Genomic DNA, 22,397 nt, shown 5'->3' on the forward strand with positions numbered 1-22,397 from the left:
GCCCGAACGGAAGCCACAAAGGGTACACGTGTGCACACAAAAGGAAGATTAATCATTGAATGTCGAGTATTTGAATAGCGTTTTGTGTAAACTAATTCATGCGTGATCGGCCAAGTGCGTGCGTGCGTGCGTGTGTGTGTATGTATGTATGTATATATATATATATATATGATTCATTCCGGAATTTTCAGAAAAGTCCACTTTCATCTCTGATTATGTAAGCTTAAAAAAATGTATGTCAATTATGTTCAGCAGTGATACTAATAAGATAAGATAACCTTTATTTGTCCTCATTCTCATTGCTGTACTAGTTCCACTAGTGGTACATGGGCTCCCTCTGGTAATTTAGGATTGAACAACAACCTAAGTTCAGTCCTATTTAACATTTTAGTACCTTATCTTCATGTTCTTTACGATGTGTTCTATGAGCCCCTACGAGTCTTAAGCAGGGTTTTTAGATTATTACTGTATTGCGTTTGTGGAATATGAATTAAACAGAAAAGTCCCTCCGTTTTTACGGATCTCAGCGGATGGCCTGTTTTCTTCTTACTGTCACTTGCTGTCACCTGAAAATGACATCATAGTCCCGAAGGGCTCAGGTAGCGGCCACCCCCTGAGATGGATAAAAACGGGTGAATTTGTCTGATGAATTCATATTCCACAAATGCAACATTGATCTGAATACCGTGTTTAGACTAATTGGGACGCGTCGACCATATTGTTGTAAAGAAAACATTTGACTTTCACTTTTATTCCCGTTTGTTTTAGGTACTGCATGTAAGAATAAGGAAAACCTTTATTCACAATGGAGACATTCCCAATTTACAGCAGCATGAATGAATGAATACTTTATTGTCATTGCACACTTGTTACGAGATTTTGCAGGAACCTCCACCCCAAGTGTCTCGTGAAATATAAAAAAAAGTATAAAGGAAAGCCAAGTTATGAAAAGAAGAAAGTAGAAGAACAAAAAGTATAGGAGCTGCTGTAAAGGCAGACTCTCGCGGCGCCATCTTGAAGTCATAATAACAAAATAATACAACACATAAGACACAGACAGTCATTCAATCTTAACCACTTTTCTGCATACACTTTGGTGTTTGAAGCAGTTATAGATGATCAAAGTGTCCTTTCACCAGTGGATTATGTTGAAAATGTGCACACGTCTGCTACAAGCTAAGTTTACAATACATCCTGATTTATATCGCGCTTTCACAACAGCTTCAGCTGTAACAAAGCGCTTTACAAAACAGTTAACAAAGTAAAATAATAAACACAACACATAACATAAAACACGGACAGTCGTGCAATTCTAACCACTTGTCCCCCATACGCTTTGTTGTTTAAAGCAGTTTGCGATGGAAGAGGAGAGAAAGTTTGAAACCAAACAAGAAGCTGTAGCGTCCATTGACGAAAAAGAGAGTGACTCACATCTCATGTCCCATGTAAATCCGCCTCAATTCCAAGCCGCCACTCCCAGTTCCACATACGCATACTATTGCATATTCTTTTTAGGAATAAAGCTCTGTCTCGTTTTTGATGATACTTTGGCTTATTTGCAGTTATATTTTAATATTGGTCATAATGGTTGTACTTGGAGAGCGACATTTTTTTCAGGTGGCTACTGTACAGTATCGAAAAGTGCCGTGAATACCCCTAGATAGCAGCAAGATGAAAATAGACAAAAGAAATAAAACTACCAAGTAAAAAGAAAAACATGTTTGTTCATGAAATATAAAAAAAAGTATTAAAAAAGGTAAGTTACTGCAACTTCAGTTTACATGTATAAAACTCATCTAGAATTATAATGAGAATGTCATGCATTTTCGTCTTTGTCAATTAATTCCACATCTGAGCTTTTGGAGTTGATTTTAATTAAATGTGGGGAGCAAATCATTTTGAGCAAATCACGCTGCGATTGTATTTGCGTGATTGTTTTGTGTTTTAACAACAGTGTTTAAATCAAACAATGTGGAGATGGACTGGGTCATGAAGCACACTGGTCCAAACTGTCCAGAGACAGCAGGAGATGGTCTTGTGCGACTACGGGGCCTCCCCTTTGGCTGCAGCAAAGAGGAGATCGTCCAGTTTTTCTCAGGTAAGAAGTTTTCTTTATCTGTGTCTATAGAATTTTTCAGTTTTCATTAAATTTTTTATTTGAATTTAAATATATTTTTTGATAGTATTTTGATCTTCCCTCCAGTCGTCCTTAATTGTTTCCCTTGTAGACACTGACCAATTCATGTGTTTTACAATTCCAAGCCCCCCCCCTCCCCGATGCTGAGGAATAATTACCCCGGTATATTAATCTCGTTCATTCTTCCAATAATGAGATGGATCTCTTAAAATCAAACAAAACAATAACAGTGATTAATGACACCGGAAAGAAGCTCCAAATAATTAATAGCTTTGCTTCAGGCAAGGGCAGGACTGTTATGCAAACGAGATGTGCCGGTATCCTTTGTTTTTTTTTTTTTGTTCTTTTGTCCCCATCCCTTTGTTCCCCTTACATTGCCCTCCATTTTGTTTATTACGATTAAAGCTACAACAATGATTTAAATATTAAATGAATGTTGAGCCATTTTCATCATAAATTGAGCTCTTTGAGTAGTTTTATTTGTTTCTCAGATTCAAGATAGTCAAATGTGAATATTTTCTAGATTCTTTGCACTTCCGTCACAGTCGATTCAATATCTTTAGATTGCGGACAAAAGGCACCTTTCGCAAACATTTTTTTCAACATATTTTAACATACAGCTAATGATTACTAGAGAAAAATAATCCACAGATTCATGATGATTGTAATTGATAATTGCAACCCCAGTTAATTTATTTCAGTAAATTCAGATTCAGAAAACTTTATTTATCCCCGTGGGGCAATTAGAGTAAAGGACAGCAATCTACACCAGTAGAGCAAACTGAATGCCTCGTCTGTCCCGCTCTGTCCTTTCCTCCTATAAATTGCCATCATTAACTAGTCAAGCCATACAAACAAATTATCCACAGTGTGTAAATGGACACCTACCTGCAATTTGAAAACAACACTCCACATTGTTTGATTTAAGACAATGTGACCTTTTATCAATCGAAGCGTACCGGCACATCGTCAAAGTGATAATCCAGGGGTCACCAACTTTTTGGAGGAAATTTGATATCTACCTCCTGGGTACTGATAATGCAGAATGGCTTCAAATTTTTACGCACTTCTGAAATAGTTCAAATTGCCTTCATGCCTTCATGTTATATTTCAGGTCTGCCCGATTTATTATTTTTTAAATTAAAAACAATTAAAATAAAGACCGATGTTGATTTTAATGTTTGGCAGAACACATTTCTGATAACCGATTAATCAGCCAATTAAAACATATTTATATAAGGAATAAATTGTGTTGTTTTTTGCATTCCTGAACACTTAGATCACTAAAGATATGAATTACAGTCAGATCACTAAAGATATGAATTACAGTCTTAACACTTGACGTTTGACAATACTTAGTATTACATGGGTAAAAATCCTACAATCTTTATGGGGTGGTTGAAGTTAATATTGTCTGCTGTTGTAATGGGGAAAAATGCCAAAACTGGCCTATTTTTCACAAAAAAATAATTTCTCAAAAATGAATGATATTACAATAATAATAACAATAATGTAAATGAAGACGATTATGTGAAGGATTTCTCACAATGATCAAGGTTGGAAACAGTTAAATAGCAACATGCAACACTTAAAGTGTTTAGTTTCAAATGATCTTTTGTACACTACTCCCCTGGAAATCACAGTGTCCCATCATTTTTGAGCTACTTTGAGAACATGCCCACAGGATACCATGTTGGTGACCCCTGCGGATAATCACTTAGTTCCTCAGCCTCTAGTTACCATATTGTTCAATTAAGTCACGGAGAATAATGTCTTTCCTCCCTCTCGCAGTTGTTTTGCCGTCATTCGAATTAAAGACAGTCTCATTGACTTGAAGCGGAACTCATGTCAAACATTTTCTTTGGAGTAATATATATTCTCTGTATTCTGATTGATACTGCGTTTGCGGAATAAGAATGAAGCAAACTAATCTCACCATTTTCATCGATGCGAGTGGGCAGAGATTTGGACATTCTACCCTGCCCTCCGCTGTTGACTGAAATTGTCGTCAAAGGCCTTCAGGCTCCTCTGTCGCAAACCCAGAGAACAGGTTAGCCCTGTGAAGGCAATTCCAGTTGACAGCAGGTAGCAGCACGGGACAAACTGGCCGCCTCCTGAGGTGTATAAACACGGGTGTTCTTTTCCACCTAGTTCTTATTCCACAAACACAATATTAATCAGAATAGCGTGTTTAGACTAGTGGGGGGCACACAAAGATACTGAAGGAAAAGAAAAATTGGTATTGACGTCCGCTTTAACACTCCTGCATTTAGTTCATCATCCTTGCACTGTGAGCCCCTCCCCCACTCACCCCCATTTCTTGCATTTTGGCTTTAAAGCCTTAGAATGAACGTGACAATCTTGAGGTAACACACAATGGGTCAAGAGTAATTTAAATTCATGTCACCTGCCAGATTGTCTCCTCATCAACGCACCCTTACTCGTCTAATGTGCCCTTCTCCGTCCCTCTTCCCATTCCTCATCGTTTCTTACACTTATAATTTGTTCAAAATTGCCAGTGGCCGCTTTACAACTCAACTGGTATGTGTGATGATGTTTAGAGTGTTCCATAAGTTTTCTCTCTCTCTCTCTCTCTTAGAGACACTTCTTTGTGTGATTGGGCATGTGATTTAATATGTTCCCCGCTGGGGTTATCTGTCCTTGGGTTGAAGGGTTGGAAATCGTGCCAAATGGGATAACATTGCCGGTGGACATCCAGGGGAGGAGTACGGGGGAGGCCTTCGTGCAGTTTGCTTCACAGGATATAGCTGAAAAGGCTCTAAAGAAACACAAGGAAAGAATAGGGCACAGGTGGGGATGGTTGGTTGGTTGGCTGGAAACATTGCTTTTCTTATGGTGTGCACCCTCAACATGAACTCACTGTCACATTGACTTTTGTAATTTGTCCCACAAACACACTAACCTTCATGACAGAATGCAACACATTGTTCCATGGAAACCTGTTTGTAAAATGAAATTGAGCACATTGACAAATTATGGCACCAAATGGTATGTCAGTAGCAGACTGATGTGTAGTGGTTTGCATTGGTAAGGATAATCCCCGGAGGCCAACGACTCGGAGCCCACCTTCACAGGTAACGCTGCCCCGCTAAAACCAGGACAATGGCTGCCACGGCAACAGTACAGGGCATCTGATTTTTGAGTTCTAAGTAAATCTAGGTAACCATAAGAAAAGTCTTTTCAATTTGGCAAGATTTTTTTTTTTTTTTTTTTTGCAGTTAAACTTCCATTTCAATTAACATAGCCTAAGCCAAATACTGTATTATTGTGACGGGCTACACCAAGGCAGTTTCTGCATAAGCAATGCCCGCCGCTAACCTTTCCTTGTTCCCTCATTGTGGCCTTTCTATGCACGTCAGGTACATTGAGATCTTCAAGAGTAGCCGCGCCGAGGTGCGAACTCATTACGAGCCCCAGCGGAAACCCATGAGCATGCAGAGACCGGGGCCGTATGACCGACCCTCTGGTGGGCGCGGCTACACTATGATGAACCGAGGTGGCTCCTACGACCGATTGCGCCGCGGAGGATATGGAGGAGGTGTGTCGAGTGGACGAAGAAGTGAAATCCGATTTGGTGATCAATTGTTGCAGCATTCTCTCCATTCATGCCACAATGGCAGACAAGTAGTAATGCCATTAGAAAAAAATTCCTCCTAAAACGAGTCCGTCTCGCTGATATATATTCAGGCGTTTCGGACAGCCGGTACAACGACGGCGGCGGCTCGTCTTTCCAGAGCACAACGGGCCACTGTGTCCATATGAGGGGGCTTCCTTACAGAGCCACTGAGTCGGACATCTACATTGTAAGGCCGAGTTGACTTAGCAAAGGACAAATTACGTGACTGCAAACCCCTTGGTCGTCATCTTTCAAGAATGCACTGTTTTTGAAGCGCGGTTCCTTTGCTTTGTGGCAGTTCTTCTCCCCGTTGAATCCGGTGCGGGTTCATATTGAGGTCGGCCCCGATGGCAGGGTGACCGGGGAGGCCGATGTTGAATTTGCAACACACGAGGATGCGGTGGCCGCCATGTCCAAAGACAAAGCCAACATGCGTGAGTTTGGCAGAACTGACCCTGGCGACCTCAAAAACTCCCAAAGCGTAGAAATGTTCCTTAATAGTCGTCTCTCTGCGCCCCTCAGAGCATCGCTATGTGGAGCTGTTCTTAAACTCAACAGCAGGTGGCAGTAACGGCGCCTACAGCAGCCAGATGATAGGGGGTGAGTATGGCTCCTAGTCGGGGCTGGACTCGGACTGATTATCGGTCCTGGAGTTTAATAGCTCACACCAGTCCGCTTTAGTTGACGGGTATGTGCAGTAGGCGTGCAAATGTGCAGTGGGCTCATGCTCGTAACCCCCTCTGTAACTCGAAGTCATAGTTTCTCATCCCAGCCACAGTCTGGGTTTCATGGGCGGGAAAAAAATGCACACACAATCCAGAACCTTGCTCAACACCGTCGTATTACAAGCATGATCAAGTCAAAGTAAAAAAACACCTAACATTTTGCTCGTCTTAATTTACTCAAATGCCATTTTATTTGCCATTTATTTGCTTTCGTCTCAGAGTGTACTTCTTTCTCAGGCACCAATTTTTCCTTTGCTAGTCACAGCCAAACAATGTGATGAGTTGTCAATGACAGCCAACACGATCGATGGCCCGTTCATTCCAATCTAAAAAGAACAGTCACACAAATCTCTTATCCATCATCTGAACTGCTTTATTCTCACAAGGGTCCCAGGTGTGCTGGAGCCTATCCCAGCCGTCTTAATTCTTCACTTCTAAACGCTGCGTTTTACTTAGATTTGTTCCTGCTTGTATTTTGAATGTGTTGAGGAAGCTTCTGGTTACGTGTGGATTTAATTTTATGAACCCATGACTGCAGACGGTATGACAAGGGCTTTTGTTTGCAATGGAGAAAGTAACGATTTTCATCGAAATTGACTATGAATCATATTGCGTTTTCTAGAGTTTCATTTAAAATTTGCATTCAAATTAATTGTAAATCTTAAAAGCTGTTGATGTAAATAAATTAGGGCAGTTTCAAGGGAGCTTAGATGCTGTGTTTTTTTGTGATTCAATCGTGCCGTCTGGCAGACCATGGGGAACTTTGACGGTGCTACAAATGGGCCGCTCCGGGCCAGTTCATCGTAGTCAAACCTTCTGATTGGTTTGTTGAAAATACAACAGAAGATAATTTTTGATCCATTTTCTTCCTCATAGGGAGCCAATCGTCTTACAGTGGCAGCCAGCTGAGCTCAGGCTATTCTGGTGGATACAGCAGCCAAGGAAACATGGGTGGCTACAGTGATTATAGTGAGTGCCATAGCATTTGCCCTGGACCCCCAAAACTTTTTTTTTTAAAATCACCTTGGAACTGTGCGGTCCTATATTGTGTATTTTCTCTCTCTTGTTAGGTAACCAGGGCGGAATGGGAAGCAGTTACTATGGTGGCGGTGGCGGAGGAGGCAGTAGCAGAAGCTCAATGAATGGACTTGGTGGGGGATGGGGAATGTAGTCTGTTTTTTTTTTTTTTTTTTTTTTAAACCACAGTTGTGCTGTTTAGTTTTTTTTTTCTGAAGATTTGTTTTTAACTCTGCATTTTGTTGCAATGGCCAGATATGTCTCATCCATAAGTAAACACAAAGGTTAAGGTGAGGTTGTGAACATATTGATGGGTGGGGTTTGTAATTTTTTTACGAATGCATGATCCTAAAACAGGATAGAGATTGTCTGCTCTCACAGTTGTCACCCATTCTGCTCCATTTTTATGACCACAATTTGCTGTTTATTCTCCAGACACCCTATACAACTCATCCCGTGTTGCTGGTGTCTTACCACATTTTGTATGTCAGAGTGCACGAACAAATCTAAGGTTTTAGACATTGTTGCTCTCGTTTTACAACAGTGGTTTAATTTACAGTGGTGCAATGTAAATCAAAATTGTGCATTGACATTTGCAGCATGTTTAAGGTGTGACCAGTTAGAAGGCAGTTTTTCTTGACGGGAACCATCGGGACTAAGTAAATCTGGAATCATTACATGACCTGTCTTCTGCCTGTAATGCTATTTGTATTTTCTGTGAGCAAAGTGAATAAAGTAGTTGGACAGTCAAGGAAACATTGCAAATTGTATTCATTTATTAAATATTAAGTTAAAAATATGTATTTCCTCTGATTATAGAAAACATCTTCAGAGTGTACACAATCCACCAGGTAAAACTGCTCAAGAAAATCAAGGGAACACTGAGCAACATTATATACCGCCAAGTGTTCCCTTTATTTATTTATTTTTTTTAGCAGTTTGTTAATACATTCTAAAATAGATTTATCATTCTATACACAATTTGCAAAGATGCAACACTGGTGTAAACTTTGCTACTGCAGTGTTAGTGCACCACAATGTGAATAATACCAAAATAAAAAGACAATTCTGGGGGAAAAAAATTCCAGCATACCTACACAAGTAATAGAAAAGAGTACAAGAGTTCAGTCTTGCCCAGCGAAAGAGTATGAAAAGCATGTAATGTTGCTGAATTTCAGGTCGAAAGATGAGATATACCTGTAACACCAAATTGACATTCATAAACAAACGTGGCTAATCATCTTGTTTGTGTAGCGTGAGACGCCAATGGTCAGTGTTGTGTCAGGAAGATTTGGATGAACTCCTCTGCAGCAACAAGGAGTGACACATGTCACAGACCCGCACGGGACGCGGATACGAAGGTAAAGGCAGCTCGTTACTGGAGCAAGTGCTGCAGTAAATATCCCCGCAGTTCCTGCAATGGTGCTAAAAACAAAAACGAGCACACTGGAATCCTTGGGTTCAATCTGAATGCATTAAAAAACAAAAACTAAATTACCTTTCTTCGGGAGATCGAAAACTCTTTTTGGCATTGCTTGCATTGAGTGGCCTCGTCATCTTTTAACCAGGCGTGGCCCTGCAAGGAACGATCAGCATTTCACATTGTTTCAAATATATACTGAAGTACTGTATGCTTCCCATTTTACCTTCAGGGCTTTGTTAACCTCCTTAAAGTCCTCCATCTTGAGTTTCGACCTTCGAGAAAAGTAATGGGATAAGATGACGTATCGTGTTACTACTGGCAAGTGGCAACAATAACGAAAATGGTCAACTTGAATGAACACTGACTGGCTGAGATGAAGCCCCATCTCCTGCAAAGCCTGCTCCTGCTGCTCACATGTCTGCTGCAGCTGCTGTTTCTCCTGCTTCAGATCCTGCAGTTCCTATTAAAAAATAAACAAATAAATATTACACATATTAAGCAGTCCATCAATCTACAAGAAACAGACTATCGCAATTTTGTTTTAATAGACGTCATCGAAGTGTCGCCAATTGTGGTCAGAAATGCCTTTCTATTGTGTTTTCTATTACTATTTTCTCTATACTGTATACTGGTGGATCTCACAAAATTAGGGTATCGTAAAAAAGGTCATTTATCTCAGTTGTTCAAAAAGTTCAAGTCATAATTTACACATTCAATAAATACATGAAACAGTCACGGCGCCAATTCTAACATAATTTCTACATTAAATAAAATATATTTTGAGTGGTTCTTGGATAATATTTAATTTCTTGAGGTGGTGAATTTGGCATTTTTGTAAGCTGTAAACTAGAATAATCAAAATTATTTTTAAAAATCCAATCCAATCAGGAAATACTACATTTCACTCTGTGGGCAGTTAATCTAAAAAAAAAAAAAAAAAAAAAAGTCTGACTCTTAAAACTGAACAAGTAAAATAATTATTTGTAACAATTATTAATGGTATAATTTATCACAATTATTTTAAACCACATGTATCGAACCACAATCAAGATAGCATGATTGTCAAGGAAGAAGTGGATAGCTCTGGCTGCTGTAGCTAAATCCTAAACCATTTACATAAAGGGGTCCCCAACGTGGTGCCCGCGGGCACCAGGGAGCCCTCAAGGATGACATGAGTAGTGCGCAGGCCTACTCCAAAAATAGCTCACCAGTGATTAGACACTGTGACTCTCCAGGAAAATTGGAGAAGCGATCATTTCAAAATGTGAACAATGGCAGATATTTTGAATCAAGTGTGGCCAATTGATATTTATCTGTTTCATAATTATAGTGGGGCGGCCCGGTGGTCCAGTGGTTAGCGCGTCGACCTCACAGTGCAGAGGTACCGGGTTCAATTCCAGCTCCGGCCTTCCTGTGTGGAGTTTGCATGTTCTCCCTGGGACTGCGTGGGTTTTCTCCGGTTTCCTCCCACATTCCAAAAACATGCATGGCAGGCTGATTGAACACTCTAAATTGTCCCTAGGAGTGACTGTGAGCATGGGTGGTTGTTTGTCTCTGTGTGCTCTGCGATTGGCTGGCAACAGGTTCAGGGTGTCCCCCGCCTACTGCCCGAAGACAGCTGGGATAGGCTCCAGCACCCCCCCGCGACCCTTGTGAGGATAAGCGGATTGGAAAATGAATGAATGAATAATTATGGTGAGAAATCGCTAATGTGATTGGTGTCTTCTCAGACATAAATATCATTATGAATCATTAATGATCACACATGAAGGTAGTTCGAGGAAATGTATTTCAAAAGTGCCTATATCAAACTGGTAGCCCTTCGTGTTAGTTTCAAAAAGGTTGGTGACCCCTAATGTATATGGAGGAAATAAGTGAGAGTGTGGCTATTTGAGAGGTTCTCGGCAATTGTCAACCCCGACCGTTGACTGTGCTTGTGTATTTTGGCAAAAGAATCTCCACGCTTCGGTTTACAGCCACAGGTACGTGTGAAATTAGAACTATAGATAAGTATTATTGCAAAACACTACTGATACAAACATTCTGAAAATATGGTATTGGTACAGTTTGGGAGGAGGTGATCACTTCATACCCAGTAACGTAGTTTTGGGATACGACATGGCAATTTCGATTGTCTGTCACATTTGTGACATTGCAGCGCCGTTCACCCGTAATTCAATTTTAAAATGCAGCACAACTAGTGGCCGACAGCCGACCATTGATGAAAACTAGTTGTCGAACCCCACACAATGGCCAACCGTCTTGAATTCAAACGCGTTGCAGTGTCTCTGACAGTGCTATTTTCCACTGGACATTTGGACCTTTCTTTTTTACCTTGCAGTAAAACGTAATCCCCGTCGTGCACCATCAATCAAATCCAGTACACTGATAGATAAAACTGCGGAATTACTAACGGCATGCAGTCCTTGGAGTTGTTGTAGTTGGGTGCGAAGCTCAGCACTGTTGTCCTGCTCCCTCTGAAGGGCTTTCTGTAGGCCTTGTCGCTGTTGCCTCTCAACCAGAAGCTCCTTCTCCAAACCCAGCCTGACCACACAGAAGACAACACTCTTAAGTCCAAGTTAAATGTCTTGGTTGTGAGCAAACTGTCCATCTTAAAACAGTGTAGATTCATACACTGCCAGCGAAAATGAACACAGATCAAAGTCTTACAGTATAGTTTCTTTCATCCACATTCGATTTTCAATTCTTGAAGCATAAACGGTTGTACGCCAGTTTGATCGTATCGGCACCAAGATTATTAGCGCTTACAAAAGAAAAAAAAAAAAAGAATGAAATAACGTCATGGTCACAACTAATGAACCTCAATTGTATTCGAAAACCAATTGTCGAAACAAAAGAAAAACGAAGGAATGAAAACTATGAAACTATCATCACCCTGCTCTGCACCGTACGACGACGGATGAAGCGCGTGTACCTCAGTGCGTCCAGGTCACTCAGTTGTTTCTCGAGAGCATTCACTTTTCCCTCCAGCTCAACCCTCAAGTCTTTATCTGACTGCTCGCTCTTCTTACGATCCTTTTCTGAATTCTGAAGCCTAAAAAGCACATCCGTTCATGAGCTTCAATCGTCATCGTCAATGTGATCAATGCACAAAATGTACCTCCGCTCAAGTTCTGTCATAGCTTTCGTCATGTCGTCCATCTTTGTCTCCAGCTGTTCGGCCTCTGCCTGTTTTTTGGCCGCCTCTCGTTCAAAGTCCTGCAGAGCCCCAGAACTAGTCAAAATGTGTCTTGTGTGTCTCAGTTGAGGTGTGATTACGACCACGTACCTGAGCTTTGTGGAACATTTGAAGGTTCAGAGCTTTGACTTGGTCCAGCTGGAGTCGCAAGGCAGCCAGTGAGTCCTGTTTCTCATGCGAGTCCTTCTCCAGGAGCTTCATGGCCATCTCCATCTCCTGCTTCAGCCCCAACTGCAGCTCCAGCTCTCGCTCCAGCTCCTAAACATTGCCAACAGGTGAGATTTCAGACGCCGCAATACAATCGAATCACCTTTTGGATGAAACAGTGATGTCAGAACCATTACGCGTCTTTCTCAAAAATCACACAGGAGAGAAGATGCACTTTACTTTATGCTGTGTTTACATGGAAGTTTGTATTTAGTCTTAATAAGACCAGATGATTTTTCTTGTCATGTTTGTTTTTGGAGCATGTTTAAAAAAAAAAAAAAAAAATTCTAATGACATTATAAAATATTAGGGCCCAACAATTAATTGGCCAGCCAATATTAGCTTCACTGGCGACATATTGTCATAATACAACATAACACAAAGATATTGAGATTCAAACGTTGGCCGCATTAAAAAAAAAAAAATCTCTCTGTAATGTTAGACAAATACTGAAGGACAAAGTGGTCGCTCACTTTTCATGATTAACATTTTTCAAATTGTCCGACTCAATAGCTAGAAAACAGAAAGGTAAAGCTGCCCGATATGAAGTTGTGGTCATAAATCCGCGAATCTGCAATAATCCAACCGCGAAGTGGTGAGGGAACGCTGTACTGTTTATTTACTCTTTATTCTTGTACTGGGAAGCAGCAAGGCACCAAAAAGATGTGATTTTATTCATTATACACATATTTTTACTAGGAGGGCTTTATTCTGCATATATCAGAATTGGCATCGGCCTAAAAAAAAAAAAATCCTTATTGGTCGGGCTCTACATAATGCCCAATATAAAATGAGTTTTAAATATTTACTGAGTTATTATTATCCTGTACATCAGGGGTGCCCATTACGTCGATCGCGATTGACCGGTAGCTCGCGGATTGGTCCCAAGTTGATCGCGAGGGGTGTCGAGGAGAAAAAAACCAACCAACCATTTGTATGTCTTTGTGCATGTTAGTAATACATTTTTGTGTTAATGTACACTGCACCCTAATCATCCTATCAATCTCATTTTCACAAAAAGTATAAAAAAAGAAATAAAATAAAATAAAGCAGTTAAATCTTTAGCCTACGGTGGCGCGTGACCTGCGTCACCGGAAGTTGTTAGCGCTCAGCTGTCTGCAATTGCAGCTTGTGATCAAGGCTGTTTGTTGCGCTATATCTTTTATCGTTATCATTATTCTCATTCAGACTTTGTTTCGTGTACAATTCACTGAGGGCACGGGCAAAGAATAAGAATCTAGAGGGCCGAGGGAAGCACTTTAAAACGGTATGTGTGAGCTACGATAGTTAACAGGCTGCAAAAGTGCGCTGCATGCTTCCGTGTCAGGCTGTTGCTCATCGTGGCATGCGTGTGTATGTGCGTGCGCGGGAGGTCGGTTGATCGAAAAGTCGATCTTCGGTCCAAAAGGTTTGGGCACCCCTGCTGTACATCAAACAAAAATAAGAATAACTTAAGAAGAATCAAACAGCCATTGTCACATCTTACCATACAGTCATAAAATGGGAAAACTGACTGGACGTTAACGTGGAGTTCAGGTGCATGCTATATTCAATGTCATTAAACACTGAAAAAGCCGTGCTTATTTCCCCTTATTTGGGTTCAAGGCTTCGACATGTCGATGTAAGCTCAGCCAAACCGTTCAGAGCTACTAACGATCAATACCTGACCTGGTGAATGCGTTTTTCTTCTTTAAACTGCTTCCAAACGACATTATACATCTCATCCAGGCCTTGCCGGGTTTGTCTGTAGGTTTCCAGCTCCACCTGGCTGTCCTGAAGTGCTGCCTGGAAAAGCAAAAACCCAACACATAAATAAATAACCAAAATAAAAGAAAAGAAAATAAAAAACACTCCACAAAAGTTTATTGTGCCATTTGTAAGTGAAGTATTTACATTCTCACCTCTTCCTTTTTCTGACTGGCAAGCAATATCAGTGCGTTGTCCTGTCTCAGCTGCTCCTGTTCTTCCCGCAGAGAGTTGATTCTGTCTGTCGCAGCCGCGAGCTACGTGAGAAATCGACGGTCAGAAGTGTTTGCCTGGGTTGTCGATGTGGATTATCTGTCCTGCAGCACGCTAAGTGAACGTTAATCGAGATAACGGCTTGGATTGAAATGGCGCTCGACAACGTACGCTTCTACAAAGGAAAGGAACAAAATATGGAGAGCAATTCCACTGGCTAACAGCAAATGTGAACTAGACATGGCTTTCTGCGTCCGTAAATGTATTTTTGACGCCGATTTCAAAACTGTCTGAACTGTTTCCTTGCACATCAGGTTTTTGAGATATTTTTGTTGACATTGAAATTTTGTTGTCTTTTTGTTTTTAAGTTTGACCGATAAAAACTTACACACACACACACACACACACACACACACACACACAAGTATATAGGTTTATGTGTGTATTTATATGTCTGCGTGTACATTAGTAACCTTGAAACATGTCGGCATCACGAACCCAAAGACTCCCTGTCGTGCATTTCCGCCTAACACTGACACAATTCCCTCCCATTGGCAAACCCCCTTCAACTTCTGACCTCTTCGACAAGTTTGCTGTTGGTTTTCTCCAGAGAGTCCATCTTCGCCTGAAGGTCTGTGACGGTGCCACTGAGGTGACGATTCAACTCCTCAATGTAATGCTTCTGATCCAAGATGGCGGTCATCTTGGAGTGACTGAAAAGACATGACATGAGACACAAACGGCACATGGGTGGCAACGCTCTGGAGATGGGAACTTAGATCAGTGTAGTAGGGCTTACTTTTCATCATATAGAAGAGATTTTATTTTTGAAGTTGTAACATTAAGATGAAGAAGAGTTCATTCCAAAAAGGAGGTTTGTGGGAAAAACCTCAAGTTATACTTGAATAAAGTCAAAATATTATGGGGAAATTAATTATGAAAGTTAAGTTGTGACATTGCGGGCATAAGAACCCCCAAGTTTAATAAAAGGAATAAACTAGTAATCGTACGAGGAAAAAAAAATATTAACATTACCGCCGACGGTTCAGAATATAACAAGAAACAGAAAAACAAGATTAAGTCAAGAGAAAGAAAAGTCAAAAGGAAACAACCATTAAGTCAGAATATTACATGGCAGACATCTGTAACTTAACCGAATGTCAAACTATTATGAGGAAAAAGTTTCCTCGGGAACTAAAATATTTAAAATTCAAAATGACAAATTCATATTACAAGAAAAACATCAACACTGTAAGTTTTGCGGGAAAATAAAAGCTGTATTATGAGGAAGCCATTTTGACACAATTAACGTCAAAATATTACAGGAAAAAAAAAGAGAAAATGACTTGAGAGTTACTGATTTTGTTTCCCTTCAGAGGTTCCACTGTTTCTTGATTTGTGAACAGATACTCACTCTTTTGGGGTCTCCGTGCTGGTCGAGTCTTTCAGATAGAGGGAGAAGTCAATGACTCCCACCTAGATAACAGAAAAAAATAGCACTGTGTGTCCTGGTGTCATTCTTAACCGGGGATGAGGGCGGGTCGCTCACCTGAGAATCCAGGTCTTCACCTTTAATACAGAGGTTCGCATCGAGTACATTGAGGCCCACGAGCAGTCCCCCCATCACCGCCCCTTCCTCCTCCATCATCAGGGCTCCGGGGTCATAAAACTCACTAGGAGGACACAAACATGTTAATAACGAGAACATTGGAAATTGGTTTTAGAGCTACCTCACAGACCTTACTCACCTCAGGAGATCTTTGCCGTCTAGCAAGGCTTTCATATAGTCAGCCATCGTCTTTTCCATGAGTGCTAAATGCAGCCATGCCCGCCCTCTCCCCAAACCAGTCCTAAAAAGACCAAACAGACACATTGCAGCTTGATTGTCATTTTCCCATTTCAGGTTAGTGGAGCCTATCCCAGCTGTTGTTTACAACCGACCATGCACACTCCCATTCCCATCTGTAGAAAATTAAGAGTGGGGTTGATCTTGGCAAACTTTTGAGCTTTTTAAAAGGATAGATGAGCCAGCTTATTAGAAAAAAGTAAAATAAGTAAAAGAATGTGTGACCATTTTTAAATTGTATTGCTAATTATTCAAATATTCAAAATTAATTCACCAAATATTTAAGAACAGAAGAAATTGTAAAGTCTGTTTTACCAATATTTTGGCAATTTTTTCTCAAATTGTTAATTTATTCAAATATTTTTAATTGTTTATTTTTACATTTTCATTAGTTGTCTACAATAAACAATTAAACACATTATTTGATTAGATAAATCAATACAAATGAATAAATACATTTCCATGAGCTAATTTTAGGCAAAAAAACAAACAAAAAAAAAAGTAGAAAAAAAATTCATGCTTGGTGGGCCATGTGGCTTTGCCCACCATTGTATTACAACAGAAGTCCCCAAAAACTGGTACGAGGCTGCAGAGACAGAACAATATATCGACATTACTCACAAAAAGTTAGGGATATTTGGTTTTTCAGGACGAGCCTAAAATGCACTCAAACCTTTAACTCATTCAGTACCAGCCATTTCTAGACCAAGTCAGAAAAGACGTTTAAAAACGTCTTTGGGAGTGAATGAGTTAAAGGAGAACTTAATGTGACCTTCTCTAAGCTTATGAATGCACATGGCCCACTGTTAATGTTTCAGTACTTTTTGCACAAGTTGCCATTGTCCAACGAGGAGCTTAACAGCAAAATTCACAACAGGTGTTTTATCCTTGAATCGACCAATAAAAATGTCCTGGTTCAATTAGAGCTGACATTCAAACAGTCGTCCTGATTAAGCTGTTTACATTTTGTTAACATGAGACCCAGACGACACCGAGCAATGGATCAACAGTACCTTGCCAGTGTGGCGCTTAAAACAGGACATTCTCAGACAGAAGTGCCCACTGAGTTTAAAGTGTCACAGCGTGTCATCAGCAGTGCATCCTTCTACTTAAATGTCACACTTTCATGATATATCACTGTAACGTGAACTGTTTACATTTTCCATCAATTTCACCCGAAAGCCAATAGAGAGAGAGAGAGGGAGAGAGAGAGAGAGAGAGAGAGAGAGAAATAGATATCTCACACCACTCCCCACTAGGACTGGGCGATTACATGTATATGAGAACTATTTGAGAATCATGTTGTAACATGATCAGCAGTGAACTGTGAGTATATTTACTCCATGAGACAGGGTGAAATGCGTGCGACTGCAGCCAACCCAGAGTCCGGCTTTTCCTTTTAACTTCGGTTTACAAGTTGAAGTACAGTGAAACTCCTCTACAACGAAACCTACATGGGTGAAAATACCCCATAGTGTGAAAAAATTTTCATGCATGAAAGCCATTCCCATTTTTCTGCTCCCCTACAACGAAAAATCCCACTGTTCCGTTATATGAAATCTTTTTCTCTACTCTTGCCACGCAACGAGATGCACTATAACGAAAACGAGCCTCCCGCAAAAGTCTAATCCAACCTCAGCCAACAGCGACTCCTACTGCTTCGCTCCGAAACTGCAACAGCAACCACCACACTGGCTTACACATGCGCAGTAGTCCAGGAAGTATTTCGTTGCATTGCTAAAATGGCTACAAAACGGACCTCTGGATGCCAAGCAGCTAAGACAAGAAGAGCTCTGACGCTGGAACAGAGTGTAAAAGTGATCAAAATAAAAGACGGAGGAAGCAAAATATAAGACATTATACAAGAAATTGATGTCAGTGAAAGTGAATGCTGATCGGAAATTAATCTGCTAATTAATGATTAAAGAAGAAGCAGTAAACAGAAAGTAACCGTAACAATGACCGAACATGCAGCTGAACGCGCAGCTGAACGCGCAGCTGATAGGCAGCCATGACTTGGCATAATCTTTGGAAGATGAAGCTATTGTGACAAGAGAAGTTCCCACCATAGCTTTTGTGGTGGCATCTCCAGAGCCACCACAAACAAGGCAATACAACAAACCCCTCAAATCATTTGAACAAGTAGCATCCAAATGATGAGGTGGAAAGCATGAAAATGCGAGCAGAATATGCACAGCCTGCCCAGATAAATATGAGCAGTTTAGCCGCTAATAACCTGCCAGCGGAAATAAGCAAGAATCTATCGTGTCATCTTTTGATCATGCATATTTGCAAGTAGCGATGACACTAATGCGTACATAGGATCATAATTTAAAACTCGTTATGTTTACTTTTTAAGGCATATTTGTCATTCCCGAGGAGTTAATTTCTAGTAGCTCACCGAGTTATTTTATATCGTTCTACATTTGTTGTACTGTTGAATAAATGTTTGAAAAATGAAGAAATAAATGTTTTATGTAAATAAAATGTTGAATAACTCAATATTTTTGCTGTCAGTACCAATGTTTAAAAACTGGCAATTTAAAAGCAATGTAAAATTCATTTTTTATAGCGCCTGCCCATCTGCCAAAATAAGTGGTCAAACCTTACTTGATGCCGGGCAGGTCTCTGGCACTTGTGGCTATGTTGGCAGAATCTGGACACAACCGAGCAGTCAGCTCCAAGGGTCCCCAAATGGATTTGTTTTGACCGATGAAGGACTTCTTGGCTTGGGAAAAAAAAAAAGACCATGTGACTTTGAATTCGTGTTACACACACACACACACACACACACACACACACACAAAACTCCATTGCAGTTCATGTTTACCAAGCAGTTAGTTACCTTTTAGCCCATGTTTGAGGCAGTGCTCCAGTACTAAGAAGAACTGCTGCAAGGGCGGGTACTCGGAGTCCAGTGTCCTGCCCAAACTCAGTGAGGACTGGATTAAAACCTTGATGCTGAGCTTCAACATGCTGAGAAGATTGGATCTTTCAATTGCCATCGGGTCTTTGGCAGGCAGCACTGATTTTTTAACAGGAAGCACAAGCATTTGAAACACACCGATATAACTTCCGTGGAAAGCTGATCTCTGAGCGCCACTTTCTATAAGAAGCTGTTAGAACATTTGTTTGATATCTTGCTACCCAGCCTAAGGTTTACGAACTGCTACTTCGGCCTCACTAGTAAGACAATTCTGTAAAAGGACCGTTTCCTAGTTACCACAGTAAAGTAAAACATTTATGCACACTAATTGGACAACTTTGCCACACAAGTAGGAAAGTCTGAACGATTTTGAAAAATACCACTGATCAATATTTTTTTGCAAAATGTTGAAATCAGAGATGCAAGTAAATGTGCTGATTCCAAATCTGCCCTCATTCATTACCTAGGACATTAGGTATTCATAATAATAATGATAATAATAGTATATCTAATACAATTTATTTATTGTAATGACTTAAGGGTTTTTACTTCTGTACAGCAATGTCGTTAGGTATAGGGAAAATGCATTATTCGTAAAACACTGTCCTACTACTGATGAGGACCAAGAGCGCACCCATACATATCAAACATTTGCTCAAATGGTTGTCCGTAGAAAACACACCAGACGTCAGAGAAAGTAACAGATATCAAAGGAATTCCTTATGACGACAGAGCCATAAAATTTAGATTTTCTCTTTGGAAGTCATGTGTCTTGACATCTGACAGCTCAGTAAAAGTCCAAGAGGAAGTGTCGATTTCGGCTGAGGGTGTCCGTATTCAATCCCACCTACCTGGAAGCTTCTTTCCAGTGGGGGTTAGATCAATTTCGGGCTCTTTTTCCGCCTCGGGGTTCTCAGCGGAGTTCATCCGTCCAGAAGCGTAGCTCACCCCGCTACTGAGCGTCTCTGTGGCCTTGCGAGCCAGCGACAGAAGCGGAGCCGACCAGCTGCTATCCGACGGCGACCTCTCATCCCGGTCGGGAGTGTGATTGTCGCAGGCGTTTGAGTCTGTGTCCGTGTTTGAAAGTTGGGCGAGCTCTTGTTCTTGTTTTGCTTCGCCATCCTCTGCAGTTGTGTTTACTCCCGCCAACTCGTCGGCCATGTTTGCCCCCCTCCCTTCTTGCTGGATAATCACGTGACGCGTCACACCGTGACCCTCTTTGGCTATCTTAAACTTTCATTACCGCCACCTGTTGACTAGAGTGTAAACTACATCATCAAAGGAATCAAATTGACTGACACTTTCGGTCAGGGGTGTCGAACTCATTTTAGTCGAACTCATTTTAGACGCGGGCCAATTTGGAGTTACGTCTTCCCTCAGAGGGCCGTTATGACAGTGAAACCACAACATTATTATTTTTACACAACAAATTAATAGATTACTTGTTTTGAAATCAGTCAAGTCAATTAAAATATTTTGTTCAAGTGAGAGTAAACAGGGTAACAAAATGATTGCAAAATCTCAACGGTATGACTAAACACATGACAATTTGACATTTTGGTACAGATTTTAGCAAGTTGACACACATGATTTGCTTTTGCGAGCCACATAAAATGACCTGGTGGGCTGGATCTGGCCCCCGGGGCTTGAGTTTGACACAGGTGCTGTAGGTTATGGACGACTGGTTAGCATGTCAGTCTCGCAGTGCAGAGGAGTAGGGTTCGATTCCTGCTTCGGCCTTCTTGTGTGGAATTTGCATGTTCTCCGCGTGCCTGTGCGGGTTTTCTCCGGGTACTCAGGTTTTCTCCCACATTCCAAAAACATGCATGGCAGGTTAATAGAACACTCTAAGTTGTCCCTAGGTGTGGGTGTGAGTCTGAGCGCCCTGCGATTCGCTGGCAACCAGTTCAAGGTGTGCCCTGCCTACTGCACCCTCCCCCACCCCCCACATTTTTTTGCTCTGTATGTTGTTTGAGTAAGTTAGGAAGAAGAAAGTTAACGAACGAACGAATGAACAAAGCAAAAAAGGACTCAACACTGAAGGAAAGAATGGCCTGCACCAGAGCAACATGCACACAAATCCTCACACAAAATTTAAAGTATGATTTGAAGCCCAAACTTCAAACCTTACCTCAGGCAAGAAATTCGAAATTGAAATCTGAACCCTGTCTTCAACCCCTATGATAAAACATTACTTTGAAACTCTCATCCTGTCTTCGAATGTTACTTTGAAACACTAACCTTCCATAAAACCACTTTTGAAGCTCCACCACTTTTCAAACCACAGTTTGAAACTCTAATCTGTGCTTGATATCACTACGAGGACTTAACATTATAGAAACCAGTAGTAAAGTGTTGAACTACTTTTAGCCCACTCTTTGATCAGGATTTGTGTTACCCTTTTGCAAAAACGTGGAGATCATATTTTTGCAACAACTGCTGTTTATTAGGTCATAGTGAGTATTATGCAGAAATTGAGATGCCTTGGTCGAAGTTTGCGCTCAGAGTTGTTTATGTTTCTTGTGTGTGTAATTTAAGACATAGCGGAGGTCTTATTTTGTAGCATGGAGTGTATCAACAGACATGTCTATTTTGGCCAGAGCCACCCCAGTCTAATATTCTTGTTACACTCTTTAAAATAATACAGAACTAAGAATAGAGGAAGAGAGAGAGAGAGAGAGAGAGAGAGAGAGAGAGAGAGAGAGAGAGAGAGAGAGAGAGAAATAGATATCTCACACCACTCCCCACTCCGTCGATTACTTTCTGAAGAGCAATACCAGTAGGGCTGGGCGATTACATGAGAGAGAGAGAGAGAGAGAGAGAGAATCACCCTATTAAAATGTAATCATGCATGTTATATGTCTAATCCCCCCCCCAAAAAAAAAAACCTGTTTGTGCATACTTGTGCTAGTATACTTGATGAAACCACTTGCTCAGAAGCACAAAATGCACTTACCGGTAATCAGTGGCGGGCCGTGCATTTCAACCTTAGGCCTTCAGTGACGTCACATACATACACAATATAGGCTCGTCAAGCAGCACTTAATTTCAGGAGCATTTAAAACCATCAAGTATGCATTCACAATTAAGAGCAGGAAACTAAATTTACAGATAGTCAAAAATAAAAAGATGATTTAAAAATACGAAATAAAATGCCACCCAAATTACGCTGTGTGATCTTAAACAAGTCTGTCCAATAAATTGCGCAGTGTCGCAGTTTCATATAAGACACCAACCAAACAATAAATGAGTGTCACACCTAAACAAAAGGACTTATGCACACATTTCAACATGTATTTCGTTCAGGTTAACATCCTGAAG

At 40.8% G+C, this 22,397-nt stretch overlaps 2 protein-coding genes and 2 long non-coding RNA genes across 8 annotated transcripts in view; 2 read left to right on the forward strand and 2 right to left on the reverse strand.

Annotated features, from left to right (window-relative positions):
- The window catches only part of LOC109515870 (heterogeneous nuclear ribonucleoprotein H1), a 10,160-nt gene extending 1,893 nt beyond the window's left edge, over positions 1–8,267 (forward strand). For 3 of the 5 annotated variants that reach the window (XM_019869936.1, XM_019869937.1, XM_019869938.1), the window contains exons 4-11: positions 1,955–2,098; positions 4,810–4,948; positions 5,518–5,732; positions 5,846–5,961; positions 6,073–6,208; positions 6,297–6,374; positions 7,376–7,468; positions 7,570–8,267. In XM_019869936.1, the coding sequence (XP_019725495.1) occupies positions 1,955–2,098; positions 4,810–4,948; positions 5,518–5,732; positions 5,846–5,961; positions 6,073–6,208; positions 6,297–6,374; positions 7,376–7,468; positions 7,570–7,670 (1,022 nt within the window). In that variant the 3' untranslated portion in view covers positions 7,671–8,267. Of the gene's footprint in view, positions 1–1,954; positions 2,099–4,809; positions 4,949–5,517; positions 5,733–5,845; positions 5,962–6,072; positions 6,209–6,296; positions 6,375–7,375; positions 7,469–7,565 lie in introns of all 5 variants that reach the window. The other 2 variants (XM_019869940.1, XM_019869941.1) reach the window with 2 other exon arrangements.
- On the forward strand, positions 2,106–3,273 carry LOC109515873 (uncharacterized). Its single transcript, XR_002168271.1, has 2 exons — positions 2,106–2,837; positions 2,887–3,273. It is a non-coding gene; the product is annotated as an uncharacterized LOC109515873 (long non-coding RNA).
- Positions 3,286–3,860, reverse strand: LOC109515874 (uncharacterized). The gene is made up of 2 exons (XR_002168272.1): positions 3,481–3,860; positions 3,286–3,447 (listed from the first exon to the last, which is right to left on the reverse strand). It is a non-coding gene; the product is annotated as an uncharacterized LOC109515874 (long non-coding RNA).
- On the reverse strand, positions 7,853–20,272 carry rufy1 (RUN and FYVE domain containing 1). Its single transcript, XM_019869935.1, has 17 exons — positions 19,928–20,272; positions 18,996–19,175; positions 18,761–18,878; positions 16,053–16,154; positions 15,854–15,977; positions 15,719–15,780; positions 14,882–15,017; positions 14,247–14,348; positions 14,014–14,130; positions 12,229–12,396; positions 12,061–12,158; positions 11,875–11,994; positions 11,354–11,483; positions 9,305–9,399; positions 9,163–9,211; positions 9,015–9,092; positions 7,853–8,941 (listed from the first exon to the last, which is right to left on the reverse strand). The coding sequence occupies exons 1-17, from the start codon at positions 20,235–20,237 to the stop codon at positions 8,798–8,800; spliced, it is 2,133 nt and encodes a 710-aa protein (XP_019725494.1). The 5' UTR covers positions 20,238–20,272; the 3' UTR covers positions 7,853–8,797.
- Between the last annotated feature and the right edge of the window lie 2,125 nt (positions 20,273–22,397).

The sequence above is a fragment of the Hippocampus comes genome, unplaced genomic scaffold, assembly GCF_001891065.2.
Source record: "Hippocampus comes isolate QL1 unplaced genomic scaffold, H_comes_QL1_v1.1 scaffold9, whole genome shotgun sequence".
In the NCBI taxonomy this organism is placed as follows: Eukaryota; Metazoa; Chordata; class Actinopteri; order Syngnathiformes; family Syngnathidae; genus Hippocampus; species Hippocampus comes.

Excerpts from the sequence above, each read along its gene's own strand:
- rufy1 (XM_019869935.1), bottom strand. The coding sequence starts at position 20,237 with ATGGCCGACGAGTTGGCGGGAGTAAACACAACTGCAGAGGATGGCGAA. Across the intron at positions 12,397-14,013 it reads AAGAAAAACGCATTCACCAG|GAGCTGGAGCGAGAGCTGGA; the intron begins GTCAGGTATTGA and ends GGCAATGTTTAG. Across the intron at positions 11,484-11,874 it reads AGTGACCTGGACGCACTGAG|GCTGGGTTTGGAGAAGGAGC; the intron begins GTACACGCGCTT and ends CTGTGTGGTCAG.